This window comes from Cucurbita pepo, chromosome LG05 (assembly GCF_002806865.2).
Source record: "Cucurbita pepo subsp. pepo cultivar mu-cu-16 chromosome LG05, ASM280686v2, whole genome shotgun sequence".
NCBI classification, from domain to species: Eukaryota; Viridiplantae; Streptophyta; class Magnoliopsida; order Cucurbitales; family Cucurbitaceae; genus Cucurbita; species Cucurbita pepo.
This window is the reverse complement of record NC_036642.1, coordinates 3,637,205-3,658,909: the sequence shown is the minus strand read 5'-3', so window position 1 is coordinate 3,658,909 and position 21,705 is coordinate 3,637,205. Positions and strand designations below refer to the sequence as shown.

The 21,705-nt window shown below is 35.6% G+C and overlaps 3 protein-coding genes across 7 annotated transcripts; 1 reads left to right on the top strand and 2 right to left on the bottom strand.

Annotated features, from left to right (window-relative positions):
- The first annotated feature begins 4,006 nt into the window (after window positions 1-4,006).
- LOC111795017 (probable pectinesterase/pectinesterase inhibitor 61) lies at window positions 4,007-7,077 on the top strand. The gene is made up of 4 exons (XM_023677243.1): window positions 4,007-4,393; window positions 4,462-5,015; window positions 5,510-5,646; window positions 6,143-7,077. The coding sequence occupies exons 1-4, from the start codon at window positions 4,007-4,009 to the stop codon at window positions 6,841-6,843; spliced, it is 1,779 nt and encodes a 592-aa protein (XP_023533011.1). The 3' UTR covers window positions 6,844-7,077.
- Window positions 7,078-7,423: 346 nt separating this feature from the next.
- LOC111794965 (dipeptidyl aminopeptidase 4-like) lies at window positions 7,424-13,042 on the bottom strand. The gene is made up of 9 exons (XM_023677185.1): window positions 12,850-13,042; window positions 12,374-12,576; window positions 12,232-12,274; window positions 11,043-11,499; window positions 10,616-10,810; window positions 9,604-9,630; window positions 8,562-9,424; window positions 8,218-8,452; window positions 7,424-8,100 (listed from the first exon to the last, which is right to left on the bottom strand). The coding sequence occupies exons 4-9, from the start codon at window positions 11,496-11,498 to the stop codon at window positions 7,549-7,551; spliced, it is 2,328 nt and encodes a 775-aa protein (XP_023532953.1). The 5' UTR covers window position 11,499; window positions 12,232-12,274; window positions 12,374-12,576; window positions 12,850-13,042; the 3' UTR covers window positions 7,424-7,548.
- A 2,666-nt stretch (window positions 13,043-15,708) lies between these two features.
- LOC111795489 (protein DEFECTIVE IN MERISTEM SILENCING 3-like) lies at window positions 15,709-20,668 on the bottom strand. 5 transcript variants are annotated; one of them, XM_023677942.1, is made up of 9 exons: window positions 20,426-20,666; window positions 20,174-20,317; window positions 19,838-19,952; window positions 19,516-19,744; window positions 18,856-19,047; window positions 18,415-18,732; window positions 17,760-17,985; window positions 16,052-16,317; window positions 15,709-15,962 (listed from the first exon to the last, which is right to left on the bottom strand). In XM_023677942.1, exons 1-8 carry the CDS (start codon window positions 20,447-20,449, stop codon window positions 16,276-16,278), a joined length of 1,290 nt encoding a protein of 429 aa, XP_023533710.1. In that variant the 5' UTR covers window positions 20,450-20,666; the 3' UTR covers window positions 15,709-15,962; window positions 16,052-16,275. The 5 variants fall into 5 exon arrangements, with proteins under 5 accessions (XP_023533710.1, XP_023533709.1, XP_023533707.1 ...); XM_023677941.1 differs by having other exon boundaries at window positions 19,516-19,753; window positions 20,426-20,665; XM_023677939.1 differs by having other exon boundaries at window positions 19,516-19,952.
- Window positions 20,669-21,705: the final 1,037 nt, after the last annotated feature.

Here is a 21,705-nt window from a genome sequence, read left to right as displayed (position 1 = left end):
AAGGTGTCATTTGGTGAGCGGGCATGTCAATATGTGATCTTTAAAAAATTGAAAATTTGGTCATGTTTTGGATTGGGTCCCACAATAATTAATGTAAGTGCAACTAATTAGTTGGTAATTTAGTCGTTAACTTAAGATGGAATCATTCTATTTAATTATGATTAATGTGATTTATCTGAATTTGCCTTTAATCATATCTTATTGTTTCCTTTTGGACTAAGTACAACATTTGTTGTACCCTCGAGCATGGTCAAACTAACATAACGTGTACGTTTGGGGTAATAAATTTGAATTTTATATTTTCGATCAAGAGATCAGATGTTCGAATCTTATCACTCTAAATATTATCGAACCAAAAAAAACAACAAATCCAGTGTATGATCTTCGACATCAATTTTATCTTGAGAAGAGTTGGGCCAGCCCAATAGGGATAAATGGACTTGGGCTTCAAGATTGATATCTTGAGAAGAGTTGGGCCAGCCCAATATGCATATATGGGCTTAGGCTTCAGTTTTTTTTTTCTTTTTTTTAAATGGATTTAATTATATTTGTAAGTTCAAACTCAACAATTATTAACATGACGTGACATCTATCGTTTATCAATTTTTAATTATTAAAATTAAAAACATTTATTTTTCTTTTTTCTTTTTTCTTCTTCACCACAATCGTTGTTGCCACGACTCAATGTTGGCAACTATATTATGAGATTTGACATCGGTTGGGGAAGAGAACAAACCATTCTTTATAGGGTGTGGAAATCTCTCCCTAATATACACATTTTAAAAACCTTAAGGGAAAGCCCGAGAGTGAAATCCCAAAAAATATGTATTAAAGGGGATCGGGAATAAATCCTGGCCACAAACGTCTTGTAGAGAGACTATAAATACTCACAATATGTTACTTAAAAATAAGTTTCGGGAATAAATCCCGACCACAAACGTTTTTTGTCGGGAAACTATAAATACCCATAATATGTTAGGTAAAAATAAGTTTCGTGGATTAATGTAATTCAGATATCAAATTGAGACGTTTCCCTTATAAATCCGAGCATCATATTTGTCCTTTCTAAGTTTCAAGCAATTCTTGTGGTAGAATTGCATCTGAGCCCTTCAATCAAGCCTTAATGAAGTTCGATTGTGGAGTGACTCAATTTAGAACAAGGTTTCCAAATCTTGCTCCTAGATGTTCGATCTAATCTAATTCTAACCTTATCTCTTGGTTGATCCGAATTTTGTATAAGGAAGTGTTAATTACTTTGATTCAAGGGTTCTTGCTTCAACAAAACTTGGATGGACTGAAGGTTAGGGTTGCGTNTTTTTTTTTTTTTTTTTTTTTTTTTTTAACAACATAAGTTGACATCGTTCCTAAATTATGTTTTTTTTTTTGTTTGGAGGATATGATTAGTTGCCAACTTATCCTTACCCCATAGTTATATGCAGTAAACCGTTGTTGTTCCCTTTTACTTACATTCCCATGTAACACCCATTTCAATTTCTCAAATCTTGCTCTTAAAACTCCCTTTCGAAATCTCTCCCGCTTTCTAAAACTTTCTTCTTGAACCAGGGTCAGAGGCTCGAGCATACATCGCTTGGCCATAGGCGATGCAAGAACGAACAGACTTAACTCACTTGTTGTTGAAAAGTGAGTGTCGCACAATCACAAGTCCACTATCATCAAAGTGCGATTGTGACAAGTGACTCAACAGACATTATTGAGTAAGAAAGATAAATGAGTATAGAAAGTCCCGTTCATGGATTTTTCTAAGTTATAAATGTATTTGAAATGATATATATATATAGTGACATCAAACAATATATTATAATAAAAATAAAAATTTATCTATAAATTTAATTATATTGTACGAGCATATAGTAACATTAAATGGCTTCAAACCTATAGTTTATTAATTTAATTATAATTTATTTTTAGTGCATTTTTTTTTATTGTTTTATCTAGCTAATCTACTATTTTTCGAGTCTTCTATTACTATATAATATCAAATCATCATTCGATCAAACGAAACGGGCAAGCATGATATTGCAAGAGTGCTTTAAACAGTAATGGTTTGTTCACGGGTGAAAGTGAAGGGCAAATAAGAGAAAGTTGTATGGAGTCTAATGATAACAGTGAAGTCATATGACATCGACACATTTTTTATGTATTAGATATAAGATCGAAGATCGATAATTTTAAAGCACATAAACTTATTAAACATAAAATCGAGAATTCAAGAACATATGAGATATTTTAAAAGTTGACCCAATAGAGGGGCTAAAATTGTAATTTGATAACCTTCTTTTTCGTAGTAAGAATCAAGGGAAAAAATTTCAACTTTAGCCACGATGAAATGGAATCTTTATTTTTGTCATATCTAGTCGACTCTACTACACGCGATTAGGCCATGTCGGGTCCATTAGTTCGTGAAGCATTTTTGTGTCTATTTCGTGGCAATGGAAGAATTTGGCCCAAAAGCCTAAAGGAAAAGTTTGAATAGAGACTTCCAATAAGCACGTAAAGCTTATCTAAAATTTACCCATTTCTTAGCTTTTGATTCGAGGGTGTCAAAGCAAAAAAAATCTTCCCTCTCGCTACATTGTCGATAATTTTTAGTATAACAAATACGAAGATATGAACGTTCGACGTTAAAAAGAAGAGTAATTATCTATTATTATTGAGCTATACTCATGTTGATATATAATTTATTATTTGTTACGATCCCATTTGTCCTATTAGAAACACTGGCACCTATGAACAGGGGATGAAGTCGCAGTGATGACCATAAAATTAAATTACAAATAATAATATTTTATTATATAATTAAGATTAAATTACAAATCTGCTAGTCCATATTGTGCGTTTTGGTTCGTTATGTATGGTCATTAACCTCACGATTTTAAAACGTGTCCGTTAGGAAGAGATTTCTACACCCTTATAAGGAATGTTTTGTCTTTGATTGATGACTATACGGGCCAAAACAAACAATATCTACTAATAGTAGACTTTAGTTGTTACAATTATAGTCCGAAAATATTAAAATAACATGATTAGATTTAATAGAGTAGCTAATAATTATTATATGTAAGAATTAAAGTCATAATTTTGGTGGGAATTAGGGCATGATTAAGAATAATTAATTAGCAATAAATCAAGTTTATTAAGCTAAAATGATTGGGATAAGCATGAAAACATCAATAAAATTAAAATTAAAATTAAAATTAAAATCGTGGGTTAGGGTTTTGAAAAGGTCTTACATTGAGGGGTTCATTTTTGGTTTTTGTTCCCTACCATCATCAACCATTCACATGCCTATTAATTTCCCACTTGTACTCTCTCTCTCGACTAATTTTAAGAAAGAACAAATTATAATATGCTCGGGTTTAGGATTTAGGGTTTAGGTCGAGGACCTTGTTTGGAAGGATTGGCCAAACGAGACAAGGTCGAACACCCAAGGGGGCGGCCAAATAGGCTTAAGCAAATTCATAGACCGACCTGTTTAAAGTTGGATTAGAGTTAGCCTTGAAAATTCTTGAACCTTTGATCGGGATATCGCATCTTGAATTTATATGGGTCGATTACTATCTTCATCCTCTTCTCGAACTTTGTACTCGAGTATTTACGTGTAATTTTGAAAAAAAAAATATTGTAGAAATAAAAATGATGGTGACGTGGCCACATGGGTTTCAATGAATATAAAGGGACAATTATATGAAACCAAAATCTTTATCACAATTAATTAATGCACTAATTAAAATTTAAATCATGGACCAACCCTTTACTCACTCCTTAGTCACATCGGTCAACTTGTTTAATATAATAATTAAATCAAATTATTTATATATTTTTAAATTAATTTATTGTAATCCATTATTTAAAATTGAAGAATAATTTATCCTCTGATTCTGGTGGAATCGGTTACAGGTGATTGCTCCTCTCGACGTAGACCAAGGAACAACCATTCCCCTTTATTTAAAGCTTATTCTTCTCCCATGCAAATCCACATTCAACCATGAACAATTACAACAAGCTTCACTCCTCCGGCTCCGGCGACACGCCGGCCACCTTCCAAGTTTCTCATACTCCCAATCCACCGTCCTCCTCCGCCTCACGCCGCCGCACCCGAATTCTCTTCGTCTCCCTTATCTCGATCCTTCTCATCACCGCGTCCGCCGTCTCGGCCGCCGTCCTCATCCATACCAACACCTCCCATTTCCCCCACAACAAACCAACCCAAGCCATCTCCCACGCCTGCAGCCACACTCTCTACCCTTCTCTCTGCCGCTCTTCTCTCCTCTCCTTCCCCGGCTCTCTCTCCGCCGACGTCCACCACCTCGTTCATATCTCTCTCAACCTAACTCTCCAACATCTCACTAAAGCCCTCTATGCCTCTTCTCAAATCCCCGTTTTTCAAATCTCCAATAACCCTTTAGCGCACTCTGCTTACCAAGATTGTATNCTTCTCAAATCCCCGTTTTTCAAATCTCCAATAACCCTTTAGCTCACTCTGCTTACCAAGATTGTATTGAGCTTCTAAACGACGCCGTTGATGCCTTCTCTCTTTCTCTCTTCTCCACCTCAGCTTCTAACCATGACATCATGACGTGGCTTAGTGCTGCGTTGACTTATCATGACACGTGTAGTGATGGATTTGCGGATGTGGATGACCCGGTCAAGGATCAAATGGCGGCGAGGCTGAGTGATTTGTCGGAGATGATTAGTAATTCTTTGGCTATTTTTTCTGGGTATGGTCAGGGGTTGCCGGTGCAGAACAGGCGGCGGTTGATGGAGAGTGATAGCGAGTGGGCGGCGGAAAATGGTGTCGCGGTGGCGGAGGGGGAGTTTCCCGGGTGGGTTAGTGGGAAAGATAGGCGGCTTTTGGCTGCTCCCATTTCCGCCATTCAGGCGGATATTGTTGTTGCAAAGGATGGGAGTGGGAAGTTCACGACGGTGGCGGAGGCCATTGAGGCGGCGCCGTCGTCTAGTGGTCGACGAATCGTGATCTACATAAAGGCTGGAAAGTAAGATCAAATTTAAAAAAAATTCAAAATTTATTTTAATGGAAATAATTTCTATTTTTATTAAAACATTCTAATAATTAATTATATTTTTTAAACAAATCAAAATACTTTTTTATAAATTGTAGCTATTTTTATTTTTAAAAAATAAAAATTTTGGGAATATTTTATTAAAATGACATTAAAAAAATTAATTTTAAAAAAATAGAAAACTATGGGGCCCTAAAGTTGGTGGAATTATTTTTGACTTCAATCTCATAATCATTCAATGTTATTATTTATCATTTTATACCTATAGTTTTCATAATAATAATAATAATAAATTTTGATCGATAAATAATAGAATTACAGAAAAGAAAAAAAAAAGGTAAGTCAGTGGATTGATAATAACTGAAACTGAACAATATTTTACTGCATGGAAAATGTAATAATCTTTCTACACACTACAATTAAATAGTTGAAAGTCGGGACTAAAGGGTATTAATGTAATTTTGTAGATACGAAGAAGAGAATTTGAAGGTGGGAAGGAAGAAGACAAACTTGATGTTTGTGGGAGATGGGAAGGGTATAACCGTCATTTCAGGTGGCAAAAGCGTTTTTGACAAAGTTACCACTTTTCGCACCGCCACCTTTGGTATATACTCTCCATCTCTTTTTTCAATTTTATTCCAAAACTTTTTTTCTTTTTTTAATTCTTTTTAATTAAGTTTAAATAAATAAATGAAAGAAAATAAAATTAGTGATGACGTGTCGTCAGTGCATTAGTGTGTTAATATAAATATATTAATTAAATGTTTTATTAGGATAAGCATTGAGTGAGTAAGCGTTAGAATAATATTTAAAGATAATGATAAATTAAATTAATTTTTGAAGCATTTATTAGGCTACAAAATAATTAATTGATTTATCCACGTAATCATACGGGAAATTGTAAATTCCAGCTGTGTTTGCCAACTGGCATGTAGCCTCGTTTCTTCTTTGCATTAAGTGGGCCCATTCATATTTATATGCTAATTGGTGCATTTAATTAGTAAAGTCAAAGTTCATACTATGTAATTTAATTTCATATAACCTAATGTTATAAATATTTTATATACGATAAATAAATTATTATTTGTATTATTTTGCAGCCGGTTCTGGAACAGGAATAATTTTACGAGATATGACTTTCGAGAACACGGCGGGGCCAAGCAAGCACCAAGCAGTGGCACTTCGTGTCAGTGCAGACCATGCGGTGGTGTATCGTTGCAACATAATTGGTTACCAAGACACTCTATACGTGCACTCGAATCGACAGTTTTTTCGAGAGTGTGATATATATGGTACAGTGGACTTCATCTTTGGAAATGCGGTGGTGGTGTTCCAAAGTTGCAACATCTATGCTCGGAAACCTATGCCCCAACAAAAGAACACTATCACTGCTCAAAACCGAAAGGATCCGAATCAGAATACTGGAATCTCCATCCATGCTTGCAAGATCCTTGCTACCACTGATCTTGAAGCCTCCAAAGGTTCTTTTCCGACTTTCCTTGGTCGCCCTTGGAAATTATACTCTAGAGTTGTTTACATGGTATCTTCAATGGGGGATCACATTCATCCACGTGGTTGGCTCGAGTGGCAAGGCTCTTTCGCTCTCGACACTCTTTACTACGGCGAGTATATGAATTCTGGGCCTGGTGCTGCCACAGGGCAGCGAGTCAACTGGCCAGGTTATCGGGTCATTACTTCTACGATTGAAGCCACCAAATTTACTGTCGGGCAGTTTATCTATGGCTCTTCGTGGTTGCCTTCCACTGGAGTGTCGTTTTCGGCTGGATTATCTACTAACTAAAATTGCAATACTATTTTTGTAGTATTAATTTTTTAGGATGTGGTTGATGACGACACGTGTACAGTCTCGTTCCTTTGATTAATGCTCTGGGGGAAAATGAAGAAAAGAGAAGAAACTAATGTGTGCCACATTCCAATTATGAGAGTTTATGTATTGTTATAATTGTGATTGTATTTGTTGTATCATCGTTATATATTTTTTCAAAATAAATTTGTTTTCTTATTTTATTTTTAATATTTGTAGTTCTTGCATTAAAATATTTTAATTCTTAGCCAAATACTAAAAACGGGCGATTATTCTTCAACCGAGACCTAAACTTTATAATTTCGGGGATTATTCTATTTTCATCAATATCCATCTAGATCCTTAACTTTTATTACGTTCGAGTTAGTTTCTATACTTTCAAAATATCTAAGTATATGTACTAGTATGCAAATGTGATCGTATATTGAAACCGGGAAGGTCAGAACAAAACCGGGAAGGTGAAGCGCTATGCCGAGGCAGGGGGACAGGACGGGACGGGGCAAGAAACGTCTCCAAGGACTAAAATACAATTTACCAATCATTCATAACAAGCAAGTCACATGAACTAAGTAAGTGGAGCCTTTTATTTCTAAAGGGTTTAAAGTCAGAATATTTCACATGGGATTAAACACACCATTCATTTCAGAGCCACTACTAAATAACAACAAAGACTAGATTACCTTACAAGTTCCTCTGAATGAATTCCCAGATTCTTTCTTCCATGTAGATCCGATCTCGGTGCTGTCGAGGCATGTGTCGTTCGTCGGGGAATATCAGTAGTTCATACGTCTTTCCAGCCGATATCAGTGCATTCACAAGCCTTGCAGTATGCCTGAAGTGTACGTTCTCATCGATCATCCCATGCACGATTAACAGCCTTCCAGTCATCTTATTTACATGATGTATCACCGAGCTTTTCTCGTAAACTTCGGGATCTCGAGATGGTAATCCCATGTACTTCTCTGTGTAAAACGTGTCATACCCATCCCAAGCTGTAACGGGGGCACCAGATATAGCACATCCGTATATATCTGGAAACCGGGCCAAGCTCATTGCAGATAGAAAGCCACCATAGCTCCATCCATATAAACCAATCTCTCCAGCTCTTGCTAAACCCTGCCTGATCAGCCATTTTGCTCCAACCAATTGATCGTCTGCATCGACATGGCCGATATTGTATTTTAGAGACGCTTCAAACTTTAGTCCACGTCGAGCGGTTCCTCTGTTGTCTAACTGCAATCAACAAACCATTCAAAAAGAATAAAAACTAATGATCCAACACAACCATGGACAGATAAACTCAAGCAAGGAAGGAAGCTACAAGCCAAAAGAAATGCATTATGTACAAACCTTCCACACTAAGATCCCCCGGCTACGCAGATACTGAGCTCTCATGTCGACCGTATTTACCCATGAATCACAAACTAGCTGTACGCTCGGACCACCGTACACAATGATCATAGTTTTGTATGGCGGTGGCCCGAATATTGCCTCGTTCGGTTTATATAAAGCTCCATAGAGCAATGTCCCATCACTGGTCTGTAACTCAACGATTTCTGGAGCCTCAAGATGAAGCCTTTGAATCCTTGGAATTGCAAGTGTTTGCTCATAAATTGGCCAAATGACACTTCCATCATTCAAGGAACAGAGCAACACCCTTGGGGGAGAATTAAGAGAATCGTCNCCTTTGAATCCTTGGAATTGCAAGTGTTTGCTCATAAATTGGCAAAATGACAGTTCCATCATTCAAGGAGCAGAGCAACACCCTTGGGGGAGAATTAAGAGAATCGTGAATGTCTATAAACCTCGTCATGCGATGATCGAGTACAACGACATGTTTCCCCTTGCCCTGAGTCAATCTTGTTGGTGGCTCCAATGGTGTATTCCCGGTAGTGGTTAGTTTGGTACAGTAAAGATGAGATTCAAGAGGCCCGTCAACAGTTCCAGTAAAATAAACTAGCCCGGTCGCCTCGTTGACACCGGCAATTTGTTCAACCATCCAGTTGCCTTCGGTAATCGGCCCCAAGCACGTCCCATGGCCATCGTGCAAATAAAGATGTCTAAATCCCGTTTTTTCACTTGCCCATATAAATCCTCCAGAATATTTGCTCATACTTTTGTCTAGTGGTGTGAAACAATCATGCAAGTTAACCCATGAATCTTGTTCTTCTACCAGCAAAACCTTTCTCTGGCCTGTCTTGATATCAAACCTGAGAATTTTCAGCTTGGTATGTAACCTATTTAGAATCTGAGCGATAAGAATATTTTCGTGCATCCAACAGACTCGGGCCAGATATTCCTCTTCCTCGGTTTCTCCACAAAGAAGATCCATCCAAGTAATCGGACCTCCATAAACAGAGACAACGCCGAGACGAACAATGGCATTGGAAGTTCCTGCAAATGAATAAGCATGATCTTCTTGTGCATCCGAACCAATCGAACTTTTACCTTGATGCATGATTCTAAAGGGAGGAATCTTTGAAGTATCAACTTGTGTAAATGCAATATATTTGCTATCGAGCGACCACCAGTACCCATTTTTTCGATCCATTTCCTCCTGAAAAAACAAAACTTTCCAGCTATAATCCAAAAAAAAACGAAGCCACACGTCGTTGAAGATCACTAATTATTTCTACTCTCTTCCATTAGAAAAAGTTTCATTTCCTCCGGCTGCCAAACAAGCAAGAATAATTCTTTTCAAGATTCAGTGTGAAAAGCAGATGGTGGTATCCTCACCTCAGCTATATATTCTGCAATTCCATGCTGCAGTTTGGAAAAAAAAGTGTCAGATTCTAGGGGAGAAATAAAGAGACGAAATATTAAAAATATATGTCATACTTAATACACTGTCATGAACTTCTTCAACCAAGACGCCAACCGAAAACCTAACCAAATTGCTCTTCCTCATAAGAAGAACCCAAAAAATGGTAAAGGAAAGCTTAGAAATGCTAATTACTAAACTGTAAATACTATAAATGGGTAAGCAAGCACAAATGATGTAACAGCTCAAGCCCACCGCTAGCAGATATTGTCCTTTTTGGGCCTTTCCTTGAGGTTTTTAAAACGCNTAACCAAATTGCTCTTCCTCATAAGAAGAACCCAAAAAATGGTTAAAGGAAAGTTTAGAAATGCTAATTACTAAACTGTAAATACTATAAACGGGTAAGCAAGCACAAATGATGTAACAGCTCAAGCCCACCGCAAGCAGATGTTATCCTCTTTGGGCCTTTCCTTGAGGTTTTTAAAACGTGTATGGTAAGGAGAGGTTTCCACACCCTTAAAAGAAATGCTTCATTCCCCTCAACAACCGATGTGGGATCTCACAATATACCCCCCTTGGGGTCCCAGCGTCCTTGCTGGCACATCGTTCGGTGTCTGCCTCTGATATTATTTGTAACAGCCCAAGCCCACCACTAGCTGATATTGTCCTATTTGGGCTTTCCCNAGCCCACCACTAGCAGATATTGTCCTATTTGGGCTTTCCCTTCTGGGCTTCCCCTCAAAGTTTTTTAAAACGCGTATGCTAGGGAGAGGTTTCCACACCCTTAAAAGGAATGTTTCGATCCCCTATCCAACCGATGTGGGATCTCGCAGATGAAGAGTGAAAGGACAACCAAGCTCTAGGATTCTACTTCCTAAAGTCCAACTCACTCCATTTCCTACAACATGTCACGAGCTGAAAGTAGAACGATGAAAAAATTAGCTTCAACAGAAAACTAGAGTTTACAAACAATGGCTATAGATTTACCGAAATGTTTCTGCTAGCACCAACAGTCAACTGTCTCACTTCAAAGCATGTTAGATTCATGACATGAAGCTCCCCATCTTTAACGAATGCAACCATGGACCCATCTGGTGAGAGATGTGGATCCATGATTGGTGAAGAGGGTTTACTGGAAAGCTTAAGCTCTGGCGTCGAGCCAAGAAAATCCTGAATATAAATCTGCATAGAAGGAGAATGTCAAGTATATCGATATTGTATGATAATAAGTTGTAGTGCCTGTACTTCATAAAGAAGAAATCGTTTACGATTATCATTATTATTTCAATTGCATGCAAAATCAATGAATAAATGGTTTGCTTCAACGACCAGAAACTAAGTTTCTTAATTTCAAATAGTATTTTGACAAAAACGATTGATCGTACGACAACTTCAAAGAGATGAAAGTGCTAACCCCAGCAGGCAGAGGCACCATAATTGCTTTCTTTTTGGGGCTCGTTTTCACCCATTCATACCGGGTTACTCCCAAACCACGTTCCCTCAATCTTTCTCTCCTCAATTTCTCTTCGGGTGAAATGTTACACTCATCCAGCCCACCATCAGGAGGACTGAAAATCAACTCCTGTTTGCAAGTTTTGATATCAAAAGCAAAAACCTTCTTATTTAAGGTAGAATCAGGACTAAACAAGTAAGTGATAAAACTGTCATCTGGACTGAAAGTAATCAAAGTGGGGGCAACATATCCTGGCAATGGATATTGTACAATCTCTTCAACTGGGAAAAGAAAGGAGTCATCTAAACTCTGAGCAACACTCGAGTGAGTGACGGTCATGTTGTACGGAGGTGGCCTTGAACGCTTCAAATTCTTTGGCTCAGTGTCCTCATCAACCGATTGCATTACACCGAACATACTGGATTACAACCAAACAGAACATTACCAGAAGAAAGAAGAAACAAATAATCTAATAAATGGCAGATGAACAAGTAAATATGGTTTGCTTTTAATATTATTATTCATATGATATGAAATCATCCATACATCCATCAGAAGAATGAGAGAAGCAAATAGGGGAGGGAAAGCGATCGAAAGAACAACTAGATAAGGATGCACAGAATTTTCAGATCAAGAAACCTTGTNGAGAGAAGCAAATAGGGGAGGGAAAGCGATCGAAAGAACAACTGATTGAGATTGATACAGGGAAGCAAGATAAGGATGCACAGAATTTTCAGATCAAGAAACCTTGGAAAGTAATATCAAATATAAGGGCTCTAAATGAGCTTAAAACACATTTTACTCAAAAATCTGATACAGGACTATTCAATCATTAAAACTACAATTTCATAGATTATCGTAAAATTGTTAGTCGCCATAGATACGAGACCATTCAACGTTTTGAATTAAGATTTCATAGAGCTAAAAACTCGCGCTTATCATAGAATTGCTCGAAGGAATCATGTAATGTTCAAAGGTCATATGATAGTGAAAACCTACAAGCCAATCTCAAGATAAGATAGATACCTGAGAAAAATTCAGTTTCAGATAGAACATGCTTNATCATAGAATTGCTCGAAGGAATCATGTAATGTTCAAAGGTCACATGATAGTGAAAACCTACAAGCCAATCTCAAGATAAGATAGATACCTTAGAAAAATTCAGTTTCAGATAGAACATGCTCCTCCACAACCTATACAAATGAAACGGATTAAAGATTTGTAGTTCCAGAATTTTCACAGAAAAGAAAACGAAAAAACAAAATCAAGAACTGTTCTTAACAAATCATTACATTTTAAGATGCTCCCCAAGAATCAAAAGGGATCATCCACAGGATCCAATCGCATGTAATGAAACTTCACCCAACACTTTTTTCAGTAGAACAAAATCCACAAGGAATAAGAATCCTAGGAACGAATGATAAAATCATAAACTCAACATCAAAAGTAGAAGCACTTTTTCGTCAACGCCTCGATTCGAACAAATCGATCAGACCTGAAAAGCAGACGAAAACGATCAATCTCAAAAGCGATAAGAATTCAGATTCCAGAACTAGATTCCTCGAAACAGTAATTTCCTGAAAAAGAAGAGATCGGAAACGTAGATATTTTGGGTTAAACATTTGACCATCCAAATTCAAAACCTAGAATTCGAGGACCAACACGAAACACATGATTCCAAACAGTGTAAAGTTTCAAAGATTTATCAAACACAAAGCATAAACATACACAAGAACTTATAATCGCATGCGTTAAAGTGAAAACGAACCACTTGACCTCGACAAAAGGGATTGAACAAGACTTCATTCGAGTGAAAGGAAGTAATGGTAAAGCGAGTTTTGACGTTCTGGTTCGAAGAACAAAAAGAATTAAGCATCATCATAATCATCCATGGCGATTAGAAAATGAAACGCAGAATTGAAATTCCACATGGAGAAGATGGAGATTGAAGTGATGAATCCACTCACCTCTGTGTTTCTGTCTCGTTCTCTGTGCCCATCATCGCTTAATCCATCATAATCTCGAGATATAAAGAAAGGAAAAATTCCCCTCTCTCTGTTTGTCTCTTTCCTCANGAGAAGATGGAGATTGAAGTGATGAATCCACTCACCTCTGTGTTTCTGTCTCGTTCTCTGTGCCCATCATCTCTTAATCCATCATAATCTCGAGATATAAAGAAAGGAAAAATTCCCCTTTCTCTGTTTGTCTCTTTCCCAAATCTCTAATGTAAACAAAAACATAATACAAAAGAGAACTTCCCCCACAAGTTTTTGCTTCAATGAGTAAACAGCACAACGAAAAGGGAGAGAACAAGAACACCTCCAAACACTTAGTGTTGTCTATTCGCTTTTAGCTTACAACATTATTTTTCTAACTGATATTGTCTGCAAAGTACAAATTTCACACAACTGACTTCTTTTTCTGGGTTATAACAAGTGTCATAGATCGCTCTTTCACTATCGTAATAGTGCAATTGTGACAGGTGGTATATATATATATATATATATATATATATATATATATAATTTTTATCTCTAATTTTTGTGATTTTTTAATTAGTATTTTCAATAAATTTGAAATATTTTGATAGGGTATACATAGATTAAGTTGGATTATCGGTTTGTTCATTTTTTAAATTATTTTAAAAAAATTATACTTATTCACAGTATATATTACATTAATAACTAAAATTTCATAAAACATAAATATCAAACGTTTATAAGTCACACTGTATCAGTAACACATTGTGTTATAAATATCAAATATTCTTGATTTTTTATAATAATTTTAGAAGTAAGATAGGGTTGTGAATCTNCCTTCCTTCTAAAGTTTGTCTATTAGCTTTTAGCTTACATCATTAAATGTGACTCGAGGTTCGAACATAAACTGATACTGTCTGCAAAATGCAAATTTCACACAACTGACTTCTTTTTCTGGGTTATAACAAGTGTCATACAATCACTCTTTCTGTTCTAATAGTGCAATTGTGACAGGTGATATATATATATATATATATATAATTTTTATTTCTAATTTTTGTGATTTTTTAATTAGTATTTTCAATAAATTTTAAAATTATTATTCTCAATTAATTTGAAATATTTTGATAGGGTATACATAGATTAAGTTGGATTATCGGTTTGTTCATTTTTTAAATTATTTTTTTATTACATTATATATTACATTAATAACTAAAATTTCATAAAACTTAAATATCAAACGTTTATAAGTCACACTGTATCAGTAACGCGTGTTACAAAGATCAAATATTCTTGATTTTTTATAACAATTTTAGAAGTAAGTTAGGGTTGTGAATCTTTTTTTAGGGTTGGTCCGATTGGCTCGACCAATAAAGTTCTCGCACACAAAACTATTTTTTTCGATTTTTCAAGAATTCAATTCAATCTATACTGAAAAAAAACACAAAAATAACCTGAATTATTCGGATAATTAAATACAAAAAATTCACACTTCATGAANGTTCTCGCACACAAAACTATTTTTTTCGATTTTTCAAGAATTCAATTCAATCTATACTGAAAAAAAAACACAAAAATAACCTGAATTATTCGGATAATTAGGTACGAAAAAATTCACACACTTCATGAGCTATAAAATCATATATATTAAAGAAGAGTTTTCACCCATCCACCATTTTTAGTAGGCTTCTATTTTTTTTTTTTAAATAATTTTCCTTTATATAAAAAAATTGGATTCATATTTAAAAGTCAAAAAGATTTTGGCACGTGTTTCAATGATACACGTAAGGCCTAAAGCCCCATTACATTATCTTTCCATTTTCTTTAAAGCCCAATTAGAGNACGTAAGGCCTAAAGCCCCATTACATTATCTTTCCATTTTCTTCAAAGCCCAATTAGAGATTTTCCCCCTTCAAATTAATATATATATATATAATATATGATANGCCCAATTAGAGATTTTCCCCCTTCAAATTAATATATATATATATATATATATATGTTTGTAAAAAGATAATGTGACAAAGTGACATGAATTATATAATATATGATCAACCTTACTTTAATGACATGTCATAAAATGTGACAAGAGAGACAAAGGATCTCAAAAATACAAAAAATCTTACAAAGTCCAACAAGGCTACACCACGTGGATTAAAATTTGTCCACGTCCTTTAGACTTGACAGTGACCCTCACTTTGATTATATAAGGAGATAGCTATTTATTAAATATGATTTTAATATATGATTTTGGATCAAAACACTCAATTCTANACCACGTGGATTAAAATTTGTCCACGTCCTTTAGACTTGACAGTGACCCTCGCTTTGATTTTGTAAGGAGATAGCTATTTATTAAATATGATTTTAATATATGATTTTGGATCAAAACACTCAATTCTTTAATGTTTATGTTCATGTGAACAAAAATTTGTAGGGAGAAAAAAAAAAACTTGTTTTTCTATAACAATCCCAACATTTTCGTGAGTTCTACGACAAAAATGATAGGAGAACACAAATATTTAAACTTTTAACACTTAATGATCCTAATAGAGGCTTTACTTAAACTATGACAAAGTTGACCAATACTAACCGCCATCCAATGCAAGAGAGCNCCAACATTTTCGTGAGTTCTACGACAAAAATGATAGGAGAACACAAATATTTAAACTTTTAACACTTGACGATCCTAATAGAGGCTTTTCTTAAACTATGACAAAGTTGACCAATACTAACCGTCATTGTCTCTTCAGTTAAAGAGTCCGACGACAAAGACCCATTTGACTTCTTATTCGGGAGAATATGACTTGACCATTTAAACTATGTTACGCTAACACTTAACGATCATCCAGTGCAAGAGAACGGTTGTCTCTTCAGCTAAACAACATTAGTTTCAATAAATCTGGACAGTGAGCACTNCTAACACTTAACGATCATCCAGTGCAAGAGAACGGTTGTCTCTCCAGCTAAACAACATTAGTTTCAATAAATCTGGACAGTGAGCACTAAAAAAAATGCCTAATCTAGTGAGGAACTACAGATGTCACAGCCTCCTATTCCATTTCCTTGAAATTCTTCAGCTAAACCATAAGATAAGATATTTACCTCAAAAATGAAATAGGAAGCTTGTGCATTTTCTCAGGTTAAAATATTGCAGCTGACAGCTCCTTCTCCAAGTTGTTCTGTGGAAAACTTGGTGTTTTCTACAGCAAATTTCATCGTGGTGTCAACCTCTCCGGCTTGACTGAGAGTTGTTGCTGTCATTCCACAATTAAAATAACATTCAGAATTACATTCAGAAACTAAGTTTGGACTATATTTATAAATATTTTCAAAATCTAAACAATTATGAATTCAAATGTTTACAGAAAACAAGCAAACTTTTCAAAGAAAAAACTAAATGGTTCTCAAACAAGATTATAATTTAACCTATATTATCATAGGCTATAACCAGATTCTTGTGCAGGGTATTTTGCCTTATTCTCAGATTTATTGAGTTCGTTGAGCAGGCACACTAATTTAACAGGCCCCTAGCGACATACACGAGTTTAACAACATGCTGACGTTTTCAATATTCTAGCAGTCAACAACCATGTTCTTTCGCAGATGTCGATTTTTAACAAACTGTAACTTTGTTCAGTTTGTCGGGTCAATTTAACAGGCTCCTAGTGCATTCCGAGCAGTTGTATTTGAGTTAAAAGGAGTGGCATTATAAGCATCAAAGTCAATCTTTGAAAGGTCAGGTCATAAGATTGAATTTCCAGTGCAAAAGAATCACAAACATTCATTAATAGAAATTTTGAAGGCCATAAATGATTAAACCAACGAAAGTAAATTGTGAATTGGCAGAGCAGAGAGTTACAAGCATTCCCCCAATTCTAAGACCTCGTCGTTGCAAATCAAGAAGTTACCAACTTGGCTGCAAATTAGACAATGTCAAGGCTAGAATGAAGAAGTGGAACTTCCCTATTTCCAAATCAGACCTCTTTAAATGTCAAGGCTGGTAGGCTCACATTCGCTCAAATCATACCTCATTAAGCATCCCCCCTAACAATCGTCTCTTCAAAATTTCAGTTAATATGGACAAAAAGAAAAGTTATGGAGGGATTTCATTTGGAGGGAAGCTAGAGATGATATAAGGCTGTCACTTGCAAGTTGAAGATATTCATGAAGAGCTAGCAATTTCGAGGAAGATTATTAGAAGTATAATATGGATTCCCAAGTTCGGAATCACAGAAGTTCTTTAAGTCAACAAAGGTGGCTGCTCTTAGCCAGATATAATTTGCAACCGAGAGCTCCTTTGTAAGACCTATCGCTTAAAGACTTGAAAATGGACAACAAATCAGATAATCGGAAGACAGCTCCCTTTTCCACTAATTCCTGATATTTATTCAACCTCTAACAGTAAGGGGGAGTTGATCATTTGAGATTTAAAACTGAAATTTAAGACTCATAAGAGACATTTTTGATATGGAGGTGCAAACTGGACTCGCTGCTATAAGAATAGGGCCAGCTGAGAAGATTAAATTATTCACATTGTTATTTACACGCAAGAGCTTCAATACGCAAGATAAGAACAGAGAATAGGATCCCAAAAAGAAATCCTTATTTATGCAAAAGGATGAACCATTTATTGTAATTTTTTTTTTTGTAGGAAACAGAGATTTATATTCAGTATTCGTTAAATTTTAGAACTTACCTGAGCCGCGTATGATGAACTTTCAGCAAGGAACTTTAGAAACTCTGCCTTTTTCCTATCGAAATTGAGCTTAGAATTGTTCAGTAATGCTTGTTCTCTCTTTATATCTTCAATCATCTTTTCCTTTTTCCACTTGAGCTCTTTCATCTGCCTCTCAGATTCAATGTAGCTTTCAGGCAGGCTTGATTTCATTGAGGCCTTCGGAAATCTCAACTGAACATCTTCCCTGATACCAAACATGAAAAAACTGAGATTAACACTGAATAAAATCCAACTTTCAATTGAACAACAAAAATAAGCCCACAAGCCATAGCAAAAATTCATTTTTCTTTCTGAAAATGAAAAGCCAATCCTAGCACTATTGCATAGTTTTGCATCAAGGATTTTCAGGAAATGATAGATGACAGTGCTTAGTAGCTTTCACCGACAGCATAAAAAGCCAAAGAATTATCGCTCGGAATCTAAACATTTGAGTAGCACAAAAATATTAAGATGTTTCGGATGGGAGTGAGTCCATGGACCAACCAATATATATCCAATTAGATTAATTGGCAAAAAGCAATTGACAAATAAAAAGAGAGATTAAACTCTAAAGCAAGGTCTACTAAATGATTCAGACAAACTTGAATTATAATTTTGAAAGAGAGCTTCATACTGATTGCCCAAGCAAAAAAGACCATTAGCCTTGATTATTCCTCCATCTAAAGAAAGTGCACCATCACTTATGCAAGGGAGAGCTTGTAGCATGTCAGCTCTTGTTTTATATACTTGAAGACGAGAAAAGAGAGAATAGAACAGGGTCTCCCTGAGACCATATCCATTGGCTGCAAAACAAAAGTGTGTGCTATCAATATTGATCATGTTAACAGCAAAGCCAACAAAGCCAGGTGGACACTCCCCGTTAGGTAATCTTGGCTTTAGAAGATCAAGCCTCCTTTGTGGATCATTAGGAATAAAATCACCAGCATACGGTCTGCAAAATAAAGAACTTTTAGCACTCTCGTAGATTAAATCATACATAAACAAAATCTCTGAAGAATGTTTACAAACTTAAAACTCCATAATTTCAAACAGAGACAGCATATAAGAATAATGCCTCAAATGTTCAAGACAAATTACGAGAAACCGGCCATCCAAGTTCCTCCCAATTGAAGCACCAAGACCATGAAGGCCAGAACTTTTGTTTATGCAACCTTCCTTGTCGTATGTTTCTAACATCTTAACTCCATCATACGTTCTACAGACAATTGCCAGCATAGTTTCCATTCCCAGGTACTCCGAGAGCAGTCTGCAATTGAATTTTTTTTTACAAAAATCACGTAAGTGCAAAACTATTTATATTGTTTGTTTGATTTTGTAATATAATCGACTCTAATAAGAACAAGAAATTCATAGCAGGAAGAACGGAAGGCACATCAAAATAAATATAGTTAGAAGAGAGGCCAGACATCACAGATCATGCTAAAAGCACACCCATCTTCCACATCCACCTTTAATTGTTTAAGCTACTCTTCAAAAAATTTGACAACCAGAAACAAATAAGAAACTATCTTGATCCATTTTGGCCCGCCAAAAGTTGTTTTACCGTATCTGAACTGTAACGGTTCAAGCCCACCACTAGCAACATAAACTTGTGGGTTTGTATCATTTCCTTTTGGATAGTTAAGCTCAATACAATGTACCAAATGAGATGTAATACAAACTCAACACCTCCCAAAAAAATCACATTCCCAAATAGATTAGAAGACAGACAGACCTGCCAAAGTTATCATCATCAACTTTTCCAAGTCGAGCAACAATTCCCAATACATCCTTGGTCAACGTAATGTTGTAAGCCTGAATACCATGATGTGTGTTCAATCTACATATAATGCCAGCAGCAGACTTTTCCTGCCGCATAATCTGTTCCATCGTTTCCTCTTCGCTTTGAGGATGGGAATGAACCTCGTTTTCAGCCACAGGTGTGCCAGAAGAATGATACTTGCCTAGAATAACTAAATGAAATTCTAAGTGGATATACAAAACAAAAGAAAAGGGAATACCAATAAGTTCTAACACACAAATAGTAAACAAAATACTTTGCAAATCGAGGATCGATTCATCTAATTTGTTTTTCTGAGTCTTGAGAAATTTAATGTTATCCTCGTGCTGTTTTATTTTCATGCCAAACGTCTGTAAATCCTCTTCAAGTTTCTGCAGGAATCAAGAAAATGATGCACGAGACTCTTAATTCGCTAGCTAAAAGTATAAACAAACAAACCATTGTCAACCAAGAGACTAAAACATGAGATCCTACACAAGCATTATTTATCCATACAACAGCAATCCAAAAACAAATTTGTGTTAAAAAAAAAAAATAAAAAAAAAGCAAGAGATTGAAGGAGAAACAGAAGGCCATATGAGAATGAGGACACCTTGGAGAAGTTGAAGATGTATTCCGAATGCGTGAATCCCCCATTTTGCATATCACCGCTCATTACTAAAGACTTGTCGCTCTGATCGACTTGCATATACTGTGAAGAATCTTGAGCGGGCGATGTCGGAATCCGAATAGCCAGCTGCAAGAAAGAGTAGAATTAGAAGCCAACGCAGTCGAGAAATTCAACGAACAGAAACTCTCCAGCTACAATTTCTTCAACAGAGATACAATAGGGAAAGAGAGATGCCTGCATATTGTTTTGTTGAAACATGGCCGGCTGCTGAAGTGAGTAGAGGATTGAGAAATTGAGGTTAGATATGAATGCAGAATGCAAGAAATTGGCGTCAAGCCGCTGGGGATTTCAGTGAAGCGAGTCTTTCTCGGTGTTCTTCCTCCACCTCCTCGCTTCGCTCTGTGGAGGTCTGGTTCTTCACCAGTCCGGTCAAACGCCCAATCCGATTTTGTGCTTCCTCAATTTCGTTCTTTTGTTTTGTTTTTTTTAGTCATCCCTTTGTCGTAATGATCCAAATATCTTTTTCTTTTAAAATAAATTATAAAAATTGATGTTTTTATATATATACACATACATATCATACAATGATGGAGAGTCGTGTTCATCTAACGTGATATCAGAGTCATGCTAATAGAATTCTCAAATATCGAACAAAAGTATTGTAAGCCTCGAATATTTTGGGCAAGCAAAGAGAGTCATTGATATGAACCGAGAGACATCAATCATACAATATACTTCAATAAATATGTGAAGAAAAAGTTGTCAAAATTATTTTCAATTCATGCCGCATCGAAGAAGAATGAAGTTTGATGGGTTACACTTAAAAAGAGTAATTTAGAATTATTGTATTTTAAGACTTTTATTTAGTTTAGGTTACATTTACATAATAGTTAATTACGGCCATAAAGGAGGAATGTTAAACTCTTAAAATGCCTTTAATAATTTCATTTTTTAGGCTATATAAAGTCATGTATGTTGTATTTGTAAGCGGATTTGAAAAATGTAGTAAAATAAGCATTTGTGCTTTCTTTGCAATTCTATATAGTTTAGGTTGCATGCAGAATCATTCAAGCTCGATATGATCAATCTTGCTTGTGGAGTGATTCGAATCTCAAACAAGTGTTCTTGCGTTAAGATATTTGATCAATAAGAATCATTTAAGCTAGACATGATCGATCTTGTTTGGTGATTCGAATCTCAAACAAGTGTTATTGTCTTGAGATATTCGATCAACAAGGTAATCAAAATCTTACTCCCCTAGTGATATCAACGTATTAGTCATGTTCATCTAATATATATATATATTATTGTTACTATTTATTTCACTAAATTTCAAAATTTAGTAATAAAAATTAATTTTTTTAAAAAAAGTTTAAGGACAAAATATAATATTTAAAAAAAATAATTGTTCTTTCTACTTTACTCTCAAATTGGGATTGGAATATCTAGCTAGCAAAGAGTCCTGTCGTAAGTTCCAATTTGGACGTGAAGCCTTAAACATTATGGGTAATTTT

What these genes read in the sequence shown, in the direction of transcription:
- LOC111795017 (XM_023677243.1), top strand. Translation starts at nt 4,007, where the DNA reads ATGAACAATTACAACAAGCTTCACTCCTCCGGCTCCGGCGACACGCCG. An exon ending in ATCTACATAAAGGCTGGAAA is followed by an intron (nt 5,016 to 5,509) that starts GTAAGATCAAAT and finishes GTAATTTTGTAG; the next exon opens with ATACGAAGAAGAGAATTTGA. An exon ending in TTTTCGCACCGCCACCTTTG is followed by an intron (nt 5,647 to 6,142) that starts GTATATACTCTC and finishes ATTATTTTGCAG; the next exon opens with CCGGTTCTGGAACAGGAATA.
- LOC111794965 (XM_023677185.1), bottom strand. Translation starts at nt 11,498, where the DNA reads ATGTTCGGTGTAATGCAATCGGTTGATGAGGACACTGAGCCAAAGAAT. An exon ending in GTGCTAGCAGAAACATTTCG is followed by an intron (nt 9,631 to 10,615) that starts GTAAATCTATAG and finishes TCCAAACTGCAG; the next exon opens with CATGGAATTGCAGAATATAT. An exon ending in GGGGGATCTTAGTGTGGAAG is followed by an intron (nt 8,101 to 8,217) that starts GTTTGTACATAA and finishes TGTTGATTGCAG; the next exon opens with TTAGACAACAGAGGAACCGC.
- LOC111795489 (XM_023677939.1), bottom strand. Translation starts at nt 20,449, where the DNA reads ATGTTTCAACAAAACAATATGCAG. An exon ending in ACATCTTCAACTTCTCCAAG is followed by an intron (nt 19,953 to 20,173) that starts GTGTCCTCATTC and finishes TGATTCCTGCAG; the next exon opens with AAACTTGAAGAGGATTTACA. An exon ending in GTTCATCATACGCGGCTCAG is followed by an intron (nt 16,318 to 17,759) that starts GTAAGTTCTAAA and finishes GTGGAATGACAG; the next exon opens with CAACAACTCTCAGTCAAGCC.